Source organism: Centroberyx gerrardi, chromosome 8 (genome assembly GCF_048128805.1).
Source record: "Centroberyx gerrardi isolate f3 chromosome 8, fCenGer3.hap1.cur.20231027, whole genome shotgun sequence".
In the NCBI taxonomy this organism is placed as follows: Eukaryota; Metazoa; Chordata; class Actinopteri; order Beryciformes; family Berycidae; genus Centroberyx; species Centroberyx gerrardi.
Genome location: NC_136004.1, coordinates 6591271 through 6614062, shown reverse-complemented (window position 1 = coordinate 6614062; position 22792 = coordinate 6591271). Strand labels below are relative to the sequence as shown.

Sequence of the window (22792 nt, the reverse complement as noted above, 5' to 3'; positions counted from 1 at the left end):
GCGGCTTTCCAATAAATTAAATACATAACTTCTTTTTAATCTTTAACTATTTATTTGCTTGTTTTTTGTTTTTATTGTCTTTTAAATGTCTTCTTGCTTTTAATGTCCTTTAAATGCAATCTTAATGTCCTATTTTCAATGTATTTCTATGCCCTTGTAAAGCACTTTGAATTGCCTTGTGTCTGAATGGTGCTATATAAATAAAATTGCCTTGCCTTGCCTTGCCTTAAGTTTCACTCCATATTTCGTCTGATGAGTATTTTGATACAACTTTTGTTCTGTACACCCCAATACTTGCTTATTCCTTTCTTTTAATGGGACAAACATTACGTTTTATTTTGAAGGCAAAAGTCGCCTGAGTTCCGGTCTCACTACAGTAAACTCTGGCAGCTCGACGCAGCCTCGGTCCGCTCCCTGTTTTATCCTCAGGATGGCGTCATACCAAGGCGTTTCCAGCTGCTGGCTGTCTGCCTACTTACTGAATCATTGAGATAAACTGGTCAAACAATTTCATAACATTTTTGTATTCTTCTTGAAATGAGGGCTTTTGAGGTGTGAGCTAGGTGTTATGACATCTTTTCACATGTGACACAAACAACACAAACAAGTGCACAAATTAAGCAAAGGGTTATGCTAAGAAACCAATATGCTATCAAATCAATTATACTAACGCACTAACAAACTACTATAGCAAGTGTACTACTAGCAAACAAATGCTAACAAACAAATGTGTCAACATGCTAACAAAGATACTACGAACAAAGGAATGCTAACAAAACCAATATATCAACATGCTAACAACTATACGACTAACAAACATTCATTCATTCATTTTTAATCAATGCTAATTCAATAATAATAACAACAACAATAATAATAATCACAAATAACCCTATTAAATATAATTCTTCCATCAAACAATATTCTTCTTGAACAGCAGCTAAACAAAGTGGTTGTTAAGGTTACTACATTCATATTTAAATTAACTGTTATGCAGTCACAGGAATGGGTTTATATATTATATTATTAAGATTTAAATTAATGATTCATTAACTGTTATGTGATCATGGTTGTGTTTATTGGATGTTTTACATTGGCTTTCAACAAGACTCAGCCGATCAACTAAGGAACACAACCATCCATTTTATAATGGCTTGTCATTCCATTAAAAATTCTGCACTCTACAAATAAATGGTTTTCACATTCGGTAAAATACTGCAAATGAAGTTTATTGAGAAACCACTTCTGCAACAATATGAAAGTAGCCCACTGTGAATGCAATACTGATACTGATAGTGGTGAAAGTGAAATGTTTAAGATAGTCATTCTTATCCGTTCTCTCAATGGGATAATTTCCAGTGAATTAAATAATAGTGACATCAAACTAGTCCTCATTTTGATGGGGACCCCCCAGAGGCCCCCGGACCCCACTTTGAGAACCACTGCACTAGACCATAGGACTGCTTGAACTGTGTCTCTCAGCTGAATGAGTGACTCCTCCCTGCCCAGCAGCTGCTGCTGTACTCAGGTCACACTGACTGAGTCCCACCCAGCCAGCAGCACCGGCCCTAACCAACCGGTTTCACGTCTATCCAGGAAGGAGGGGGAAAAAAAAAAAAAAGGTATGCAGTACTCAGGTATTCTGCTCTGTAATGTGAGACATTTGCTGCAGGCTGCTCGGAATCACAGGCAGCTAAAAATAACTGAAGCCATACAGTGTGTCCATTTTGGAAAACAGTTGTTATAATAAAAGCATAATAAAAGAGTGTTTCAGAAATACAGCCAGTTGTGTCCTTATAAATTGCAGTTATTTAGGAACAAAAAGACCTGATGATAGCTACTGACTTGTTCCATTGTGAATGAAAACTTTGATGCAAACAGTCATTTTGTAAAAGTAGATGATGTGTTTTAGATGGTGGATATTATGTTTGACTTATACTGAAGGCCCATACTGATTATTTTTGGACTGAAGATACCAATGGCTGATATTCAAGATCTTTAAATTAGACCATTTTATGCCAAAAAAAAAAAAAAAATCATAATTTCTACTGGAATATTCATGTTGTCAGGGTGGAAAAACCTCTGAAACAGATCATGTGAAATTAAATCTAATCTATCTAAAACCCAAGATGATGATAATAAAACATTTATGCATACTTGTGTGGAATCTGATCAAAATGTCTCATTAGAATCAATTCAGGTTAAGGGTTTCCCATAGACAACCAGCGTAGAATTGATTACTTAAAATAAATCAAACTGCATCCGAGTAGTCGATATCTGATTTTTAATAAAAGGCCAATATCAGCCTGATATATCAGTCTATTTTGGAATGAATCTGTTCACCTAGACAGTATTTCTATATACACACAGAAACATACACAAAGTATGTAGAAAAACCTTTATTTCTTTTGATAATGTACAATTGCTGAGAGAAGGAGGTGGAGTTGAATTATCTACACAAAGAAGAAGCAGCAAAAGTGTAGAGTAAAAGGAAAGTTCAAGGTTTAAAAACACTTGGAATAAAAGACAGTTCGGACATGTAAAGGGTCACTTATTAACATATGTTCTAAAAACAAAAAATCCTGTTACATTGTTCGTAAAAGCTAAATAAGACTGAGTCCGACATGAGTGAACCAGAAAAACATTATTTATTATACACAGTGAAAGGGAGAAAATAAGCAAAGTGAAGAGAATAACAGTCACTCTCCATACATCCCATCATGCACCTCTCCTCAGTGGCCTTGTTTGATGATGATATCTGACATGTCATCAACCTTCACCAGCTCCAAATTCTGTTTAAAGAAAGAAAACACAATATTGTACGTATTCTACTCGCTATAATAAATGGACAAGCCAGATATTCATTTTTGGTAGGTGACCACATATCAAGATAAGACAATTCTCATCATCCAATATTTGGAATACATGTATATTGTAGATTGAGGCTGTGGCGTATTTATGATGTTTAGGGTTCCTATACATTTTCCACATCAAAATTATTAATGTTGATTTTGGTTGGTGTTTACTGGTGTGTACTGGCTGGGAAATATGGCAGTCAACTAGGACACATCACTTTATAATGTCACATATATGACATATATCACATTATAATATGATAGTTATTGGGTATCAGCACTGAATAACAGTTTTTTGCACCTGCATTCTTTTTGATCAATTCCAAAACAATTCAAGACCTAGAAATGATCCAATTAGTTTTCCATACTTTATCCAGATGCCTTTGAAAGCTGCTCACAGACAATTCAGGCCATTTAAAATCATGTTTACTTTGTTTGGAACCAATTTTTCCAACCCATTTTAATATCCGAGGACCCTCCAGAGGGACCCAAACCCAAGGTTGGGTTACACCGCTGATTCTGTATTTCACCCAACCGTAGCATGGTGATCATATGTAGATGGACAAGTAACATGACATATTGTACAATTTCAATTACCAGTATTTGTCAATGTCTATGTTGAAATGCAACATTTTTTACTAATTTAAATGTCCCATGTGTTTTAGTGGGATGAAACCATCAAATGGGACTTGTGATGACACACTGCCAGTCAACACCCAGCACTTGAGGTTTGATATCGGCGTCACTCACCTTTTCATTGGCGAGGTGAAGCAGGGCGACGAACGCCAGCGGCACCGACAGGTTCTGAGCCATCGCGCTGGGCAGCCTGGACCGACAGAGGAGGAGGATTAGAAAAGAGTGAGAGCGAGGTTTATAGTCCATAATTCATGCCGTCACACCCTGGTGCCTTTAAGGAAGTAGATGTTTGGAGTTTCCTGCTCGCTTGGTTCGCAGCAGGGATTTCAATGACGCACGGCTGCCAGGCTAATGAAGGGCAAAGACACATTCACCCACACTAGTGTTTTGGTTCCCATTAACACAAACCACAGGGTTCCTATGCATTCTCCAGTTCAAATCAACATACTTTTTTTTCCAACCTTCATTTCTTGACTGGATTACTATTAGATAATGGCTGGGCAATATGACTGCCAACTAGACAATATTACTCTACGAGTGAAGAAAATAGCAAAATACAGGAAATGAAAGTGGGTGTCATATACGTTATATATGGACTATATAATTTCTGGATCTGATTGCCTCTTTTAGTTTACAATATGTTACTGGTCCCACGCACAGGCTTTTATTTTTATTTAACCTTTATTTAACCAGGAGTGGAGTCTCATTGAGATTAAAAATCTTTTTCAAGAGTGTCCTGGCCAAGACAGGCAGCAGCACAGTTACACGGTTGCAGACATAAAACAAACATATAACAATTTAAAACGAAAACAAAAAACAAATTTCATCAACATTCAAAACATCTACAGCCAGATGTGTTTACTTCCAAGTCATTTAGAAACACTTTAAATGCATCCAGTGAGACCAGCTCCCGAAGATTCAGGTAATTTTGCAACTGATTCCAAGCAGAGGGAGCAGCATGCCTAAACGCCCTTTTTCCCCAGTTCAGTACGGACTTTAGGGACAGTTAGTAGGAATAAGTCCTGGGAGCGAAGACAATAACTTCCCATATTTTTTTGAAGGATGTAGATCTGTAGGTAAGATGGAAGCAGACCAAGAATAGCCTTATAAATAAGGATATGCCGATGGTTAAGTCTGCGGGTGGACAAGGCAGACCATCCAACCCGAGCATACAAAGAGCAATGGTGAGTAAGGGCTTTAAAATTTGTAATAAATCTCAGTGCTCCATGGTAGACAGTATCCAGCGTGTGTAGGCATTGCGAAGATGCATGCATGTATGTATATAACATCGCCATAGTCCAGCACAGACATAAAGGTGGCAGCAACAAGTCTCCTTTTGGCCCCGAAGGAAAAGCAAGACTTGTTTCTAAAATAAAAACCCAATTTCAACTTCAGATTTTTCACCAGTTGCTGAATGTGAGGCTTAAATGAGAGAGAATCATCAATTACAATTCCTAGATACTTGTATTGAGATACAGACTCAATCTCAGAGCCCTGAAAAGTGGTGATAGATGGGAGGTTCAGTGGCTTGGATTTTGCATTCGAAAACGTCATGAGTTTTGATTTGTCGGCATTCAAAACAAGTTTTAAGACACACAGGGTACGTTGTACAGTATTAAAAGCAAGCTGTAGCTGACAGAGAGCCTGGTTTGGTGTAGACGCAGAGCAGTATATCACAGTATCATCGGCATAAAAGTGGAAATTTGCGTTGGAAACATTGTGAACGAGACTGTTGATATATATAATGAATAGTAGTGGTCCCAGGACCGATCCCTGTGGCACGCCCTTGGATACACTAAGGGAGCTAGAGGTGATACCTTCTGCCTGCACGCACTGAGATCTGCATGATAGACAATTTTTAAACCAACAGACAGTTTGTTCTGACAGTCCTACACTGATAAGTCTTTGCATCAGTATTGCATGATCCACAGTATCAAAAGCTTTAGATAAATCAATGAAAAAGGCTGCACAATGTTGTTTGTTGTCTAAAGATTCAATAAAATCATTTACTACTTTTAAAGCCGCTGTCACTGTGCTGTGTTTTTTCCTAAAACCTGATTGAAAATCAGATAAACTATTGTTAGTAGATAAGAACTCTTTCAGTTGTTCACTCACAAGGGATTCCAGACCTTAACCAGGACAGACAATTTGGAGATGGGCCTATAGTTGTTTAGGACAGTAGGGTCACCCCTTTCAACAGGGGAAGAACAAAAGCAGATTTCCATATATGGGGAATTTCGTTTGTGTCCAGGGAGAGGTTAAAAAGATGTGTCAAAGGTGGTGCGATAAAATCAGCTGCTAGCTTTAAAAAGTAAGGCTCCAGGTTATCAGGACCTGCTGATTTTCTAGTGTCTAAAAGTTTGAGGGCTTTACGCACCTCTGAGACTGTAACCGGACTAAAACTAAAGGCTTGACCCACCGTAACATGACCGTCAGAACAAACAGTAGGGGAATTTCCATGGGCAATGTTGAGAGAGTCGAACAAGGAACCAGAGGCAATGAAATGCTCATTAAAACAACCAAGGATTTCGGCCTTATCAGAGATTTTATGAGTCCTTAACACACCCTGGTCACACCCTTGATCTTATGTCCTCTGGTGTTACCTTGAGCAACTTGGAAACAAAAGGATTTTCATTGTCTGACCATCTCTGTCTTGTTTTTAATATCTGTTGCTCATCAGACAATACCATCTTTTAGCTCTCGTCAGACTCGCCTGATCAACTCTACTACTGTTAGGCAGTTTGAGTGCGTTTTTAATCCAGTACTCCAGAGTCTCCATTAGAGAAATGTAGCACAATCAACCATGCAGTTTTAGATGTCGTCATGCCCTTTAAAACAACTAATAAATCTACCCACAGTGCCTCTCTGTGGCTAAATGAGCACACTCGCACCATTAAAAGAAAGAGTAGGCAAGCTGAACGTAAATGGAAAAAAAATAAAACTCACACGGGTTCAACCCCTCCTTAAAAAGCCCAGTTTAGACCTCTCTGACCCAGCAACTTTCGGCCCATCTCAAAAGTTCCATTTCTTTCTAAAGTTCTTGAAAAACTACAATCAGGTTTCAGGTCTAAACACAGAACTGAGACTGCTCTGCTTAAAGTCTCAAATGATCTTCTTATGGCCACTGACGCTGGGCAATGCTCAATCCTAGTCCTGCTTTGATCTCAGCGCTGCCTTCGATACAGTTGATCATAGAATTCTTATCAAGCATCTTAAGGATTTTGTGGGAATCAGAGGCACAGCTCTTAACTGGTTTGCATCCCATCTAATTGATAGATTAGACTACTTACTATTCTCTGTTACCATGGGAGGCTCTGCCTAATCTTTGGCACCTCTCAATTGTGGCGTTCCCCAGAGATCCATTCTGGGTCCTCTACTATTTTCTCTGTATATGCTCCCACTTCGCCAGAATCACAACATCTCTTTCCACTGTTATACTGACAACACTCAGCTTTATTTACCAGTCAAACTGGCTAACAGTATGGGGCTTGATTCACTTAAGGACTGTCTAACTGTCTAGTGCTGGATGTCTGAAAACGTCCTGCAGCTGAATGATAGTAAATCTGAGGTCACTGTGTTCGGTATTCCAAAGGATACGCCAAAGATCATTGAATCGCTTGATGAAAATAGTGTTATTAGCATCTTGCAAATAGTGTTAAGCCCTCTGCCAAAAATTTGGGGATCATTTTTGATCCGGTCCTAAACTTTGAAAATCCAGGGAGTAGTTCTCTCATGTTTCTATCAGCTGAGAAAATCTGGTCTTTTTTGTCATTTCAAGACCTTGAGAGAGTTATTCATGCCTCTGTCTCCTCCCACCTGGACTATTGTAATTCTCTGTACACCACCCTCAGTAACAAGGCCCACTCCAGGCTACAACTGGTTAAAAATGCAGCAGTCAGAATATTGACTAAAACTAGGAAAAGGGATCACATCTGTCCCATTTTGGCTTCTCTACAGTAAAATTCTGAATTGATTTTAAAATTCTTCTGATTACTTTTAAAGCCCTTAATGGTTTAGGCTTTTGAAGCCTCATACACGGACACGGCCTCTTAGATCTTCCTCCTTAACGCTGCTCTCAATCCCAAGGTCAAGATTAAAAACCAAACCTTTGCTGTCGGGGCCCCCAGTTTATAGAATAGTCTTCGTCCTGTTTGCTAACCCAGTTTTCAGTGAAACAATTTTTTTCTGAACTTTTCCCATACGTTTCCAGACCTGAGTATATAGTTGCCTGCAACACTGTAGTTTTGTTAAGTGAAATTCAGTCATTATTATTATTCCTCATTACTGCTGTGCCAAGGTAGGCATGGTAGGAGGTCTGCTGGTACCTTTGAAGCAGCGTCTTTGTGGTCTGACTGAAGGCTTTCTCCCCAGGCACCTCTGATGTCTCCACGGTCTCTGCCTCCTGCAGGGAGCATGAATGGGTGAATAATAAAATAGACTTAGACACAGAAACACACACACACACACACACATGGGTGGGGAATTAACAACAGCAAAATGCTGTTAAATCGCTGGCTCTGGCTGCTACGGTTGTGTACTCTGCCAGCCAGTTTTGGACAGTGACCAACCATTATTCTATCTTAGCCTAAAAACCTAGTTGGCTGGTAAAATAGCACAACTGGCAAGTGAAATTACCAGCCACTGTGGCCTGCATACAAAAAAGGATATGTGGATATATTCTGTCCATATAGAGAATTTGAAACTTACCTCTGTGGATTTTTGTGGGCTTTCAGTCAGAAGGGTCCACATGCTGTTCTTGAGTCTCTTCATGTCCATTTTCTTGGCCGTCTTAGCATAGTTGATCTCAATCTTGTTGACCTATAGGAACAATCACAGCAAAAAACTTAAGTACATATAAAAAAAAGAAGAAGCTGAAATTCAATTCCAATCAGGCCATGCCATGATAAGCAAGGTCTTTAGTATTCAGATGTGTGCAACGTATTCTCTGTATGCTCAGAAGCTCTGCTTATAATTAACATCAGGCACATTAATTAACATGTTAATTAATTAACACCAGGCACAAGAGTATATTAAGCAGAGCATATGTTCACATAAGTTCCATTTCCTTCCAACTGTCAGGCGAATATTGCGGAAACATTTGTCGGGGGAAAAAATACAAATAAAAAAATGTGATGTCGATGACGAATCAAAACTTAAGAGCAAAATCCCAAACTCTCTCTAATCAGCAGTGAGCGCTCGGTCCAGAGAAAGCAGGACTCACCTTCACCACCTCTACCCCACCAGACACCAAGGAGAAATGTATGTCCGAGGAGTGTGCACATTACATGATTTCTGGGTAATGAAATCCTTCAAACTTTACAAAAATGAAAACAGTTATCTCCTGCTGCCACTTGGGGCCGCTAAAATGCAAAGGTGCGTAGCAGCTTTAGTCATATTAATCACCACCAGAAGCTATGAGCATAGAGCAGCGAACTCTGGAAGCACAAAGGCATGATCGCATATATGATCTCCATTAAGATCTTCTGTCTCTCACCCTATGTGGCTCAGGCACCAGATCGTCCTCCCCGTAGGTGGAGATTCCCTCTGGGTCTTGCGAGGAGGCAGGTATGCTGTCGACCGAGGGCTGGGTGTCGTCTGAACCGGCAAACCCTTCAACATCATCGTCACTGTCGCCACCCTGGAGAGGAAGATGGACCAAGAGTTGTTCCACGACCGGTATTTGTCATCCCCACCTGCTCCTCATTCTAAGTCACGCTGGACATGAAAGTCAGCTAAGTGGCGAAATTGTAAAATGTAACATAAACAGGCGGGGTCCAGACCTGAAGACCAGGACAGAAGTTGGCTGTGTCGTTGGCGTTGTTGTAGTCATAGTCTCCGATGCCTTCCCCCAGCTCTCCAGACAGCCTCTTCTGGCCTTCTTGACACAACTAGGATAGACAAAACCAAAAATTACAACCACGCTAATTGTCCGTATGCATTGGAATTAAGCGTTTGATCATTCAAAATGACTGAACGTGTAGAATCCAACAAACTATTGTATTGTGTATAATTATGAAGCTTGTCATGAAAAGCCATTGGTCGACTCTCACGTTTTTTTCATATGTTTGTGTGGTGATTGCCCAATAATTAATTCATACTGATACTGAATATCAACCAATACCTGGCTAAAATAAGGTATTGGTATTAGAGAAGATCCCCGATACTAAAATCTGCTACAAAGATCAACCATGTAACCTGGAATAAATGAATGTAAAACAATTTGATTTTCTGTCTTTCCACTCATAGAAGGATGTAAAAAATGATGTCTCACTTATTTACGTCCAATGACCTCAAACTGGTAGTCTAAGTCTCTATTGATCAGTAAAAGTAATGGATCAGATTGGTATTCTGCATCCGCCAGCAGCTACAAATCGAGTAATCTCGAAAAATCGAGGAATCTGTGCAGGATTACCGTGCTGGAGGGTTTCAGGCTGAGCTGGGACAGCGTCTCGGGGGGGAACTGGAAGTCTGCTGGTAGAGTCGTTTTCTTGTTGCTGGCACTCAGGGCAGACTTGCTGTTAGTGGTGGCGGCCTGGGGGGGGGGGGGGGGGGGGGGGGGACAGATAACGGCAATGTCAGATAAAACTTACATTCAATTAGATTAAGCCTAGGCTCTACACATTTTCCATGTCACAAGTCCATATTTTCTTGACTGGATTTGGAGATTTTGGTCAGTGTTCAAAGTCCCTACAGACAACTAGGCCATATCACTGTACAGCTGAAGATTAATTTTGTGTGAAATGATGTATGGGCTACTACTACATAAAATATGTAGTCATAGTGCATCAACACTGAATAACAATAATTTTTCCCATACTTTTACAGCCCTTTGGTGAAACTTGTCATATTCCAGACTTCCCAGACCTGCGTTTGATCCCTGGATTCAGTGAGTTACTTAATTATTTGGTGATCCTTTGTCATATTTCAATGAACTTGATTCCTAAAACTAGAGGTGCACCGATAGTATCTGTAGTGTGGGGATCGGCACCAAGCCAGCTGCCAAGAGCTTGTACTCAGATCAGCAAATGAAGCCGTCCTGATATCGATACTTTGATGACATGCGCTTTGGTACGATATAAAAACTTTATGGCAGGAGGAAAAATGTCTCCTGACATGTCAAAAAATTGAATGCAGCTGTTTGTGAAGTTCACAGGCAGAGCAGCTGTTGTTCAGAAGAGAGGCCTTGGCTATGAAGGCTGAACGCCATTCTGTTTTATTATTCATAACTACCACACTGTTCTTATCTGTTCAGCTATTTTGAATAAGCTGTTCTTATCTGTTAACATATTCTGAATAAACAATTTTTATGTAAATTAATTCAGAATATGTTAACAGATAAGAACAGCTTAATCAGAATTAGTTAGGGTGAAAAAAAATATGAATGTACATCCTCTAGCCTGTTATAAAGCCTATTTTCTATTTTATTATCATAATTATCTATTTTATTTGATTGGGGATTGCTACACAATGGCCAGTCCATAATTTGTTCAAAGGAGTAAATAAAAGCAATAGATGCACTTGTTCCTGTAATTGTTTTATAATGGGCCAACACTAGATGGCATGAATGACTGTAAATTGAGTTAAACTTGGATCAGTACATGAATCATGCGCTGTATTTAATAAACACTCGTATCAGTGCAGCTCTAATAAACCCATGCCAAATTTCTTGCATGACAGACTGGGGCATAAAAGGCTCTCACAGCCAGGGAGTGTGACCTGCATTAGCTGCATCAAAAATCATTCACAAAGTGCCGAATGCCGCGTTGCCATGGTGACGGCACCAAAAAGTACCACCCGAGAGCCTGAGTGCTTTTTTTTTTTTTTACATTTCAATAGATGAAGCATGTTGAGACGGACACCTCACTGGCTCTGTTGTCGGGTGTCAAAGCACCGTGAAGCAACATAAAGACAGTCGACCTAACTGAACAATGCACAAGAGTTTCATTCCAAAATAAAAGATCCACTATTTAGACTATGTGATGCTTGCTGACAAAATGACTGATGGTATGAAACATAAAAGTCACTCATGAAAACAAACATGTTATTAGTATGGTTAGATGGATACTGGTTTGATATCGTGCCAATACTGGCCTTTTATTAATAATCTGATATCAGCCAGTCAGTGTCATCCATATGATGCAGTTTGTTTGATTACATATTATTGTAGAATTGATCAATACTACACTGGTTGTCTATGTGAAGCCCTTTAGAAACTGATTCTAATGTGACTTTTTGATCCACAAAAATAAGCATTTTTTATTATCCTAGTTTTAATGGAGAGTTTTAGTGTCCCATGGTCTAAACACTGTTTCAGATGCGTTTCCACACACCATACTTGAAATTTTATATATTTTTTTTGTATTGGCACAAAGTATCAGCTATTTAAAACATATCAGTATCAGCCTTCAAAAATAATATTAGCTATCTTGAGCCCTTCACTTCAGCTACACAAAACAGTAGCTTCTTATAGGATGCAATATAAATATTGAGCAATGAACAGGTAACACTTTTTCCCTGCTAAAATGGATGCATGGTGTTTTGGAATGAAACCCTTGATATAAAAAATAAAAGCTTTTTACTCTTGTGGTGCGGAAGTAGGTGTCGAAGTTGACGTCATCGCTGAAGTCTATTTCAAAGGTCTTCTTGGGCTTCCTCTTACGCGTCTCCTTGTCAGGCAAATGGTCCACTAGAGGAGATAAACCGTACGAAATAGACAGATATAGCGTTTACTCTCCATTCATTCAGCAGCGCAGGACCGCTGCTGGAAAATTGCCACCGCTGCTAGAGAAAATGTGAAGCGGTAATTTATCCCATTATCCCTCAAAACAAAACTAAGGATAAACCTAATGTGTACAGACATTATGCTGTTTAGTATCATAAAGCATCCAAAGACACACATTTCAGCATTAACAGTACAAAAATAAAAGAGACTGATGTGGACCAAAACTAAAATAACCCTGGTAAGCATTGCATAAAGCTATACAGAGAAGAAACACTGTATATATAGTCTGATAAGTAATCATCAGAATAGTTACATGGAATAGTTATACACATAATCAATTGCCTTATTTTTTAACATTGTTTTTTTGAAGGGATGGGACGATATATCGAAATTCAATATATTGCAATACAAAAAAGTGACAATAGGTATGGTGGGTCAGAAAAATGAATCGCAATATTAGCTGTATTTTATTCTGCTGCAGTAATCACAAATGAGAACAATTTCACAAGCTCTTCACTTAAAATTATATTATTTGCACTTTGTAATGACATTTTAAAATTGTTGTTCACATTCTAGCAAGCCAATAGCAAGCCAGCTTCTGGAACCTCTACACTACCATCGCCCCCATCATTACCATGGATTTCACTCACGTTTGTGCTTTGGTTTGAACTGCCAGTAGCCGGGTCCGGCCCAGGAGGCCATGGTCCTGGGGCTGAAGTAGGAGTATTCCCTGGGCTGAGAGGACAGCTGCAGACACATGGTGGCGATGTCTCCCTCCCCGATGGGAATCACATCCCTAGACAAACATCCCATAACCACGAGAGAAAAGTTCAAACCAACATCCACACAAACGCAAACTTCCCTTAAATTCCCTTATGAAACTGAAAAAGTTGGATTTTGAGCCATTCAGCATGTTCTAATGAATTGACTGCTAACTCTCTTGGTGATACTGGGCAATCCAATTACTTTTTCGCCCTAATTAAGTAACTCATGCATTTTAAAGTTGTTGGCACAAGTAGGCCATCAGCAGTAGAGGATCCTTTCTGATTGAGACTTAATGGTTTCCATTCTTTCATCCTAGCATGAGGCTTTGATCGTGTTAATGAGCACTCATTAAGTGGCACCGTGACGAATAGCACCAGGAGAGAAATGAGTAGTGCAAGACTGTACAGAGGAAACAGAAACGCCATCAGGAACTTCTGCCCAATGCATGCTGGGATAGGCTCCAGCCCCCTGTGACCCTGATTAAAGATGAAGTGGGTAGAGAAAATGAATGAATGTATAAATCGAGCAATCAGTCAAAAGCTTCTTGGTGAAATTCCATGTATGGCAGACATCTAACTATTGTCTCTGCTTGGTATAATTAACCATTTATTTAACAAGCAAATGCCTGGAGGAGCAGCTGCAGCAGGAGGGAAGAAGCTTCCCAGTAAAACCAGTCTTCTGCTGCTAGTCTCCACTGGAGCAGCTGGGGGTTTAGTGCCTTCTAAAGGCAGCAGTATACTTGCAGGCAAACTTGCCAGAACCACAGTCGAACACATCGCTGCATATAAATGTGTGTGTACTCGCTGCTGGGGTTGTTCGAGGTCCAACATTGACACATCGTCACATCGCCCAATCAAACGTCTCTGATGGCTGTCGGCGGACAGGCTGTCGGCGGAGCGGTTCCGTCTCATTAATGTGAGTTTCACTCTCCATTTGGTTTGCATTTTGGGGAAAACACTGTTTTGTGATAAATATTTTTCGCCTAGAACTGCAACCCCCCCCCCCCCCAAAAAAAAAACACTTTTTACTGACTTAAAAGAAGTTAAAAGTGAGAAGGGGCTTTGTTCGCTGCCTCTTGGAAAAGGTGTGAGTGTCACTTAAGGCTCATCTCTTTTCCTCGGCTTTGACTCAGCTGAGCATTATTCTCAATAAAACATGTTCATGTATAGTTGTGTGGATCAATTATACAATAAATATGTAATCAAGCGAACTGCATCGATGGCGTCCACCACCGACTGGCCAATTTTTTAATATCGGCCCCCTATATCGGTCTAACCCTACTGCCAGTCTTCCTGTCACAAGCTTACTTCTATAATCTCTATGTTACCATCACCATTTAACCTCCCGACAGTCTGTGTTCTCACCGTCCTTTGCCGGAGCCGGAGGCCTCGCAGCCTTCCTTGTACTCCTTGTCCCCGCAGTCCCCCTGCCCGTCCTCATAGTCGGCGTCAAAGTCCTGGCCGAAGTCCTGGCCGTCGTCGTCTTCGGGCTCGGGCTCCGGCGCGGCGTTCACGTCAAACACGTGCTCGCCCTGCTTCATCTTCTCCAGCAGCTGGTTCATGGTCTGCGGGGAGAGACGCGCAGTCAGACAGACACCAGGCTGAGCTCAGAAAGTAAATACTACTTTACTGATATACTTTGAGTTGAATCTCTATTTTGCCAAAAATTCAAAGAATTACAAGGATCCAGTCTTTCCACCAGAATTGTATTCTTGTCAGGGTGGAAAAGCCTCTGAAACAGCATTTAAACCATCATGGGACTAAATCTCTCCATTGAAACACTAAGGAGTTTGAAACACGGGCGTGGGGTTGCAAGGGGGGCTAGTAGGTTTATCTTGTAATTTGTTTGTTTCCATCGATTTGTTTGTTTTTATGTATTGTGTTTGTTTGTTTCCATCGAGGACCACTTTGGAAATAAGTGTTTTTAGTAATGCTTTTAAGTAGGGATGGGCATGAGTACTCGAGTACTCGATTTGGACGTATAGAGTACTCGCATTTTTTTTTTGCTTTGTAAAAAAAAACATATATGTATATAATAAATATAAACATAAATTGACCCTGTTCTATATTAAAAGTTTACATTTTTTGGACGGGACTGCTAGCAAAACTGATAGATCTGCACACGCATTGTTACAGGATCTAACGTTACAGGCAGAATGGCGACCAGGCATAAGAGTGATGTTTGGAAGTATTTCGACAAAATAGACGAAATGAATGCAGTGCAAGCTATGTAACGTTAAACTTGCGTATCATAGAACAACTACTGTAATTCGATGATTAACCATTTGCGCATTAAGCACAAGGAGAAAACAGCGGAGACAGATAACAGGCAGTCTCGCTTCACCTCATTTGCTAGCAGTGTTAGCACACGCCGTTGTGATGCCACCAGGGCAGAGAAGATTAGCCAGCTCATCACGAAAATGGTGACTGGAGATATGCTCCCGTTAAGCTTTGTGGAAGGAGAAGGCTTCTGCGAGCTGATGGCGTTTGTTGAGCCGGAGTACAAGCTACAACAGCTACGAGAGTGGAGAAGATGTATGAGGAAAGCGCGGTGAAATTGAGGGCTGATCTGCAAAGTGCCGACAAGGTAGCCTGGTTGTTCAATAAATGAATTTCAAATTGCACTTGTTTTCCGTTGTTGGCCAATTTACATAAATGTGAAAGCATTAGATAGTAATAGATATTCTTACAGGCCTATAGCCTACGAAATCAACTGTTCAGCGTTAGCCAAACTTTGGTTCCGCTTGTGTGTTTCCAGTCGGACACGGACCCCTACCCGCATTTTCGCTTGGGTGTTAATTTTGGACCATATTCTTAAGTTAGTTTTTTTATTATTTTTTTGCGAGTACTCGAGTACTCTATACTAATTTAATGCGAGTACTCGAATATTGAAATTACTTAAAATGCCCATCCCTACTTTTAAGTGCTATCCTCTGGGATTTTGTGTCATTATACTCTTTTGAGTTGTTGTGCTTTTAAATTCCTAATAAAATCAATCAATCACTGACGAATGAAATCGTTTTCAGGTGGGTTGGCAGCTCCTTCAGACAGAGTGAGGAAGGTTTCATTACAGCTTTTACAGACTGTTGAGTAAAATCAATTTTTAATAAAAGGCCAAAAACGGCCCGGATATATTGACAAACCGATACATCAGTCTAACAACTACAACCCGCTGTCATTTGGAGAAAAGTGAAAAGTGCTGTTGGGGTTCGGTGGTTGTGTGGTTGCTCTGACCTGCTCGGGGTTCCAGCTAGTGAAGGAGAAGTCCTGCAGCGAGGGGCAGATGGAGCTTTTCTCCTGGGATCGCTGCAGACCGCCTGGCAGAAACACAGAGAGTGACGGGGATTAGCATTTCCACTGGGGAGCAGTTAGTTACATGGCACTAAAAGGTCAGACAAATACTCATCCCACACCGCAAGTATAGCATTTGCCTAGATACTTTTCACTTTGTCTTTTTCCAATACATTATACAGGTTAAACCCCTCAGTCTGTAGTTACAGTACAGTGCCACTAGACTCCTGTCATCCCACTACTTTGTTTTGTTGAGGTTTTGATTCATTTAATACATTTTTCCATTGACTGAGCTTATGCAAGGACTATTTGACTGTGGGAATGAGTTTCTACATCTATTATGAGGCTGTAAAAAGTTGGCCTGCATTGGCAATGTTTGATGATGGCATTTAAAATTTGCTGAGTTGCAGTAAAGTTGTTTTTGTGTTTGTCAAATACACAACTTTGCTAACTTGCTAGCATACAGCACTTGTTCTCTAAATAGCCTGTAATGAACCACCTATTACAATTGAGTGGGAATCCATTTGTTTACAATTGGCTAAGTTTGTATGGATTCTATATAAACTCCATCAATTTGGGCAATAAGAGATGTGAAGCGTGCCCAATTTCTACTTTATTAAGCTTGGTAACTTCTCATACTGGAATGAATTAATGAATGAATATATTTTAGAATATGTTTCGAGACAGGATTCAAAATCTACAGATATTGTGCAAAAAATGCTGAAACATTAAAACACACCTGTATTCACAGTGCAAATTAGTTAAAATGAAAAACTGAAAAGACCATGTTCAATTCAGTTTTTTTAAGAATTTATGTGAATATACAGGCCTAGTTATATCAAAGGTTTTACCCATGAAGGGCGAGGCGGGGACGCTCTGCGGGGGCGGGGGGCTGCAGGGGGCTCTGGACTGCAGGAGGGTCATGTGGGAGGGGAAGAGCAGCTCGCAGCGGCTGTCCTCGCTGAAGAGGACCGACAGGAAGACGCCCGCCGTGCTGCTCTCGTCGAAGGATGAGGCCATCCGCTGGAACATGGGGTCCACCTGAACGGGACGGGAAGGACCTTTGACCGCGTTCGCAGGCATTAACAGCACTCCAAAACGTCCTGAATATGTGTGTGTGTGTATGTGGGGGGCGCTAATGGCTGTGAGCTTTCTCTCCGCCTGCAGCAGGCTGAGAAAACTATAAGGCCTCATGTGCTTCATTATGTTCCTTTGTTTGAAATAGGTTTTATGTGCAGCAATTGCTTTATTTTTCAACTTTTGAATGGTATTTTATTTTGGAATTTTGCATCTGTATAGAAGAAGAATAAATGGTCTTCATTTTCATATGAAAAAGATGAATGTCCAGTCATTTTCCACTGTGGCTAAGGAATTTCAGTTAAAAACAAGAAGCCACTACAAGTTCTATGGTCCATGATCCTTATACGATGCACTGAAATACACTTCAAAGTAAAGTGACTTGCATTTATGTTAATTTCTTTTCAGTTGGGTCCAAATTTAATCGAGTAGTTTTTAATTATCATAATAGAGAGCAAAGATTAAGCAAAAATGACCAGAAATCTATGTGGAAGCCATATGTGAGTAGGAGACAACATCATACCTCACACTTCCGCTCAGACTCGGAGCTGTTGATGTTGCTCAGGTTCTGCTCCACCGTCTTTTTAGGAGGCCTCTTCTTCTTCGGCTGCTTGGCGGCCAGCTCCCCCGCTGCGCTCCCCTCCACGTCTCCCTCCTGCTCTGGACCGTGCGCTGTACGCACACACACAGAAGATAATGGGGGATGGGCAAGGAAATGGGAATCTTCATCAGTAAACTTAACTTGGAGTAAAGGTTAAAAAAAACAAAACATAGCAGTTGTGTGGCCAAAGCCTGACATCCTGTGCGAAAACCCCCCAAAACCCCAATCCTTGCTCTACTGTTAATAAATGAATAAATAACAAACAATGCATGAGACTAGTGCCAAAGCGATTACTTGATTAGTCGGTCGACAATTTTTTTTAAATTATAATTTGGATAATTGAATAATCGTTTAAGTCATTTATCATAATTTATCATGTAAAAATACCAAATATTTGCTGGTTACAGATTCACAAATGCTCAGATTTGCTTCTTTTCTCTGTTTCATATCGTTATTAAATGAATACTTTACATTTTTTTGGCTGCTGGTCAGACTGAGTAAACAAACTAAAGAATCACTTTGGGCTCTGTAACTTGTGATGGTCATTTGTCATTATTTTTGACATTTTATAGACCAAATTATTAACAGTGAATTGAGTCACACTGCCGAGGCTCTCACCCTCTCCAGGTTTGGTCTCGGCTCCCAGGCCGCCCAGCACTCTGTAGGCATCAGCGTGAACAGCATCCACTCTGACAGCATAAATCTTTGTACTGGCATCCAAAGTGCCGGCCGCCACCTTCAGGGAAACACACACAGAGACGCATTAAGAGAGAGATGTATCCATCAGTCACACAGGGTTTCTGCACCGCTTTTGCGAATCAAAACCCGTGATTATTCTATGGCATATGCCGCACTTTCCATGAACAACATCTGTCAGAGTCTAATGTCTGGTGTCACAACAGCCACAACTATCCCCTAGGACTTTTGTAACAAACTTTTATTAAGTTAATTAAAGACATTTAAGACATGTTAATACCTTTAAAGATGAAATACAAGAACAATTTGCAATTGTAATAAACATGAAAACTGTAGACCCTATCTCAATAGGTTACTGGGTGGATTCCTCACCAGGAAAACAGCACCCTAAGAAACTGCAATATTTTTAAGTCCTCTAAAACTGAATTTAAGACTTAATAGCCTATCTGAGACCTTTTAAGCCATTTTAAGACTTTTCCTGGACCATGCAGACTAACCAGGGTATTTATTTGGATCATTATTTTCTTCAAAGTAAATTATCAGCATTCAAGCTTGACATTCAACACTGATTGAAGAAAATATTTCGACACATTTCACACAAATCTCAAAATTTTCCGCTGTGATTTTTTACTAAGAATTTTAAAATTCCATGATATTTCAAAGTTTTCCATGATTAAAAGGTCAAACAGGTAAACAGCCTGAAGACATAGTGACCATATATTTGATTCAAGTGCATTAAAAAATGGAAACTTCAAATACTGAGAGGTTTGCAGCACCAAGGAAGATACCAATGGTTCATAAGATAAAAGATAAACTCATACCTTGAAGTTTGTGAGCTCAGAATCCTTCTGTTTGAGAATATCCGCCATGTAATCAATCAGATGCAGACCGAAGGCATTTTTAGTGGTAATTTTCTACAAAAAAGGAGGGGGGAAAATCATTAGTCTATGTTTTTTTCCTTCCAGTACATATCTCTGTATTTCAAAAATAGTTCAAATGTAATAAACAAAGAGGAAAAATCATCACACAAGATCCAGATATGCTTTATCGGATAAAAAGAAACATGGTATTCCTATTTGCAAATGTGTCTGGAAGTTGGCGGAAGTCATGTTGAGTACATTCAGTGAAGCTGTGAGTGATTGCAAACACTGTGTATATACATGCGCATGATACATGTATACTTACATTCTCAGTGGAGAGTTTGATGCAAGTGGAGTAATGCTCTGAGATCTGCGCATTTGACAACTTGGGCACAGCAGCAGGAGTCCCAGCGGCGCTGCATACACACACACAGGGGATTGTCTGTGAGCTCTCAACATCAATATACAGGCTGTCAAGGTATACAATAGGGTTCGACAGGTATGGGTTTTTGAATGCTGATACTGAAATTTCTGTACTGGAGCCACTGATAGCCTATATTCAATCAGTATCTTTCAAATCAGTGTCAAATCTTTATATTTGACAAAAAAAATACGTATAATAAGTATCCAGTCCTTCTCACAAAATTCTATCTGTGTCAAGGCAGAAAAATATCTGAAACAGCATTTAGACCATCATGGGACACTAAAAGTCTCCGCTGAAACCCAGATTAATGAAATTCATTTAGGATTAGCAGCTCCAATTTTCCAATGATATAGATAGAAACTCTGGGATGAAGTAATAAAATATACAAAGAAAACAAAATTCCCCTGCATACTTTCTCAACAGACTACCACCCCTGACGCTATAGGCGAGTCTAATCCACCTCCATAAAGCAGGATATAGGCTGAGTGTGCTCCCTTATCCCTGCGGCCTACCTATGAGACGCAGACTCGTTGAAGGAGGAGTCGGTGGCGGTTTGGAGGTCGATGACCCTGGACCTCCGCCGCTGACGCCTCTCCTGCTCGTCGTCGTTGCCGGGGAAGGCCGCCAGCAGTGGGGTACTGCAGGCTGCGGGGGACAGGCCCTTGTTCTTCAAGGACGAGGACCCCCACCCAGGACGCACCCGGGAGATGGGCGTAGAGGCTGCACTCATCTTAGCTGGAGACAGAGACAGGAACACATATTATCAAATCTATTTTGACATACACCCAAGTTTCACCTTCAAGAAAAATGGCTGGGATTAGGTTTCAATGTTAACAAAACAAACACCAACATTTTTTAGATAGCTTTTACTGTCAGTAACTGACAGAAGTCAACCCATACAAGGACACATAACTGTACTTCAGAATAGTTTAGAGATATGCTTCAAAATATTCCAAAATGTGCATTAGTACTTACATGAAAGATGATATATTTTAACATATTTTTAATGGCCAAAATATATTTTAGATATAGTACATATGTGTCTACATGTACAAATATATTTGCTGAATATCTTTTTGAATTAATTTTCAATACCCAGTATATATAATCGACTACATACACAGTCCTCCGGGCGACCCATTTTATAAATCGTGCGCACCCAAGCTGACAGAGCTAACTTATTAGTTGACCACATGTAAACAAAAGGTATCTAGTTGAAATGATGACTTAATACGAGTAATTTACAGAGACAGCTACATGAAAATAAATAAGCTGTTTGATGCAAACAAAAGCAAATTTAAGTTTAAATTTAGTTTTGTCCCTATAGGTCAGTTCTCTCTTGACTGTCACGCTAAACTCCATTAAAATAATCTCAATTTAATGTTACCTTGCTTATCGTCAAAGTTGCATTCCTCATAAAATATGACTCAATACTTTTCCTGAACCATTGGATGTCACTCTTCATTTCGGCATACATTAAATAGACTAACAATTACATATTTGTGAGACATTCCAATATTTATAATTAGTTCGCCTGCTATTTCCACAATGTTTCCACCAAAATACAGCAAGCAGAATGACCCATGTTGAAGTAAGTGCTGCTTAGTGGATTATATCTGTGCCGAATTGAAGAGTGGATCCTGACGTTTCAGAAAAGGTCTCGAGACATATTTTCCATAGATAGATAGATCGGTACGTGCCGTTCTCTTCTAAGATAAAGGTTAATAAAGTGATATCTTATCTTATCTTTACCTTAGAAGAGAACGGCACGGCTGACAGTTGGCCACATGTAAACAAAAGGATTCAAGTTTAATTGCAATAGATAATGTAATAAGTCATTTAGACAGCAAGTGCTATATTAAAACAGCACTATTGCTTGTCTGGTCAGGTTAGAAACACACAAAAGCAACTTTGCTGCAGCTCAGCGAATTTAAATTGGTGGTGTTAGCTAGTTTACATGTATCCTAACAAGACAAGAGGCTAGCATTAGCTAACATTAACGTTATCTCGCTAACGTTAACTACGCTACGTAGCTGACTCGTATAAATCCGGAGCGCTGCAAACCAGCTGCAGAATGTGCTCGGTCGACACAACTTACCTCTAAATGTCTTACAATCAGTTTATTTTTGATCGCTGTAAATTGGTAGATGTGACCAGATCAGGCTGAAGTTCTTCTTCCTGTTCACCTTTTGAATTTTTGCGCCGAACGGTTTACGTAACGCCGGTTTACGTAACGCCGGTATACGTCACGACGTTGAGCCACGCCCACTTTTTTTTCTGCCTGCGGATTCTTTATGTTATTTTCCAGTCTATGCTCCTTTTGGATGGACAATTTCAGTATTATTTGACTCATTTGAGGTTAAGACAGTAATCATTTTATAGGAAGGGCTGTTCTGTCATGAGAATATCAAGCTTGCTGTTGGTCAAGACATCCCATGTATCCCTAGACTACATATAGGCCTATTGGGTGACCTACTGTCCAGGGGCTTCCCTGCACCTTAGTAGACTCACTTCACACAGCTATTACAATGGGTAAATACCTTCTTATCAAGTAACGTAAATCTTAAATCTGACCCCAGCTAGTGTGTCTTTCTCATAACTGGGCACTATGACATCCAATAAAAACCTCTCTTTCAGGCCCATGAACAAAGTGGGGAAGATATCACTCTCATCACAGGCCTATAACACTTACCTATTAACATGGCTGTCACTGTGTAACCCCTAATTTGGTTTGCAAATGTATAAATGAAGTGCAACTCAAATCTCTTTAAACAGTTTTTTAAGTGGTGCCAACTGTCTAAATGTCAACATTATGGCCCCCGTCCACTTTCCCTCCCTCCTTTTTGGAATCCCTCACCTCTACCGG

General features: G+C 40.1%; 1 protein-coding gene across 1 annotated transcript; it reads right to left on the bottom strand.

Annotated features, from left to right (window-relative positions):
* Nucleotides 1-2431: 2431 nt before the first annotated feature.
* ncaph (non-SMC condensin I complex, subunit H) lies at nucleotides 2432-22108 on the bottom strand. Its single transcript, XM_071918656.2, has 18 exons — nucleotides 22025-22108; nucleotides 20439-20661; nucleotides 19828-19918; nucleotides 19464-19556; nucleotides 18565-18682; nucleotides 17869-18017; nucleotides 17120-17309; nucleotides 16212-16294; nucleotides 14343-14542; nucleotides 12864-13009; nucleotides 12071-12177; nucleotides 9904-10023; nucleotides 9272-9379; nucleotides 8986-9129; nucleotides 8199-8309; nucleotides 7817-7893; nucleotides 3606-3681; nucleotides 2432-2792 (listed from the first exon to the last, which is right to left on the bottom strand). The coding sequence occupies exons 2-18, from the start codon at nucleotides 20654-20656 to the stop codon at nucleotides 2733-2735; spliced, it is 2091 nt and encodes a 696-aa protein (XP_071774757.1). The 5' UTR covers nucleotides 20657-20661; nucleotides 22025-22108; the 3' UTR covers nucleotides 2432-2732.
* Between the last annotated feature and the right edge of the window lie 684 nt (nucleotides 22109-22792).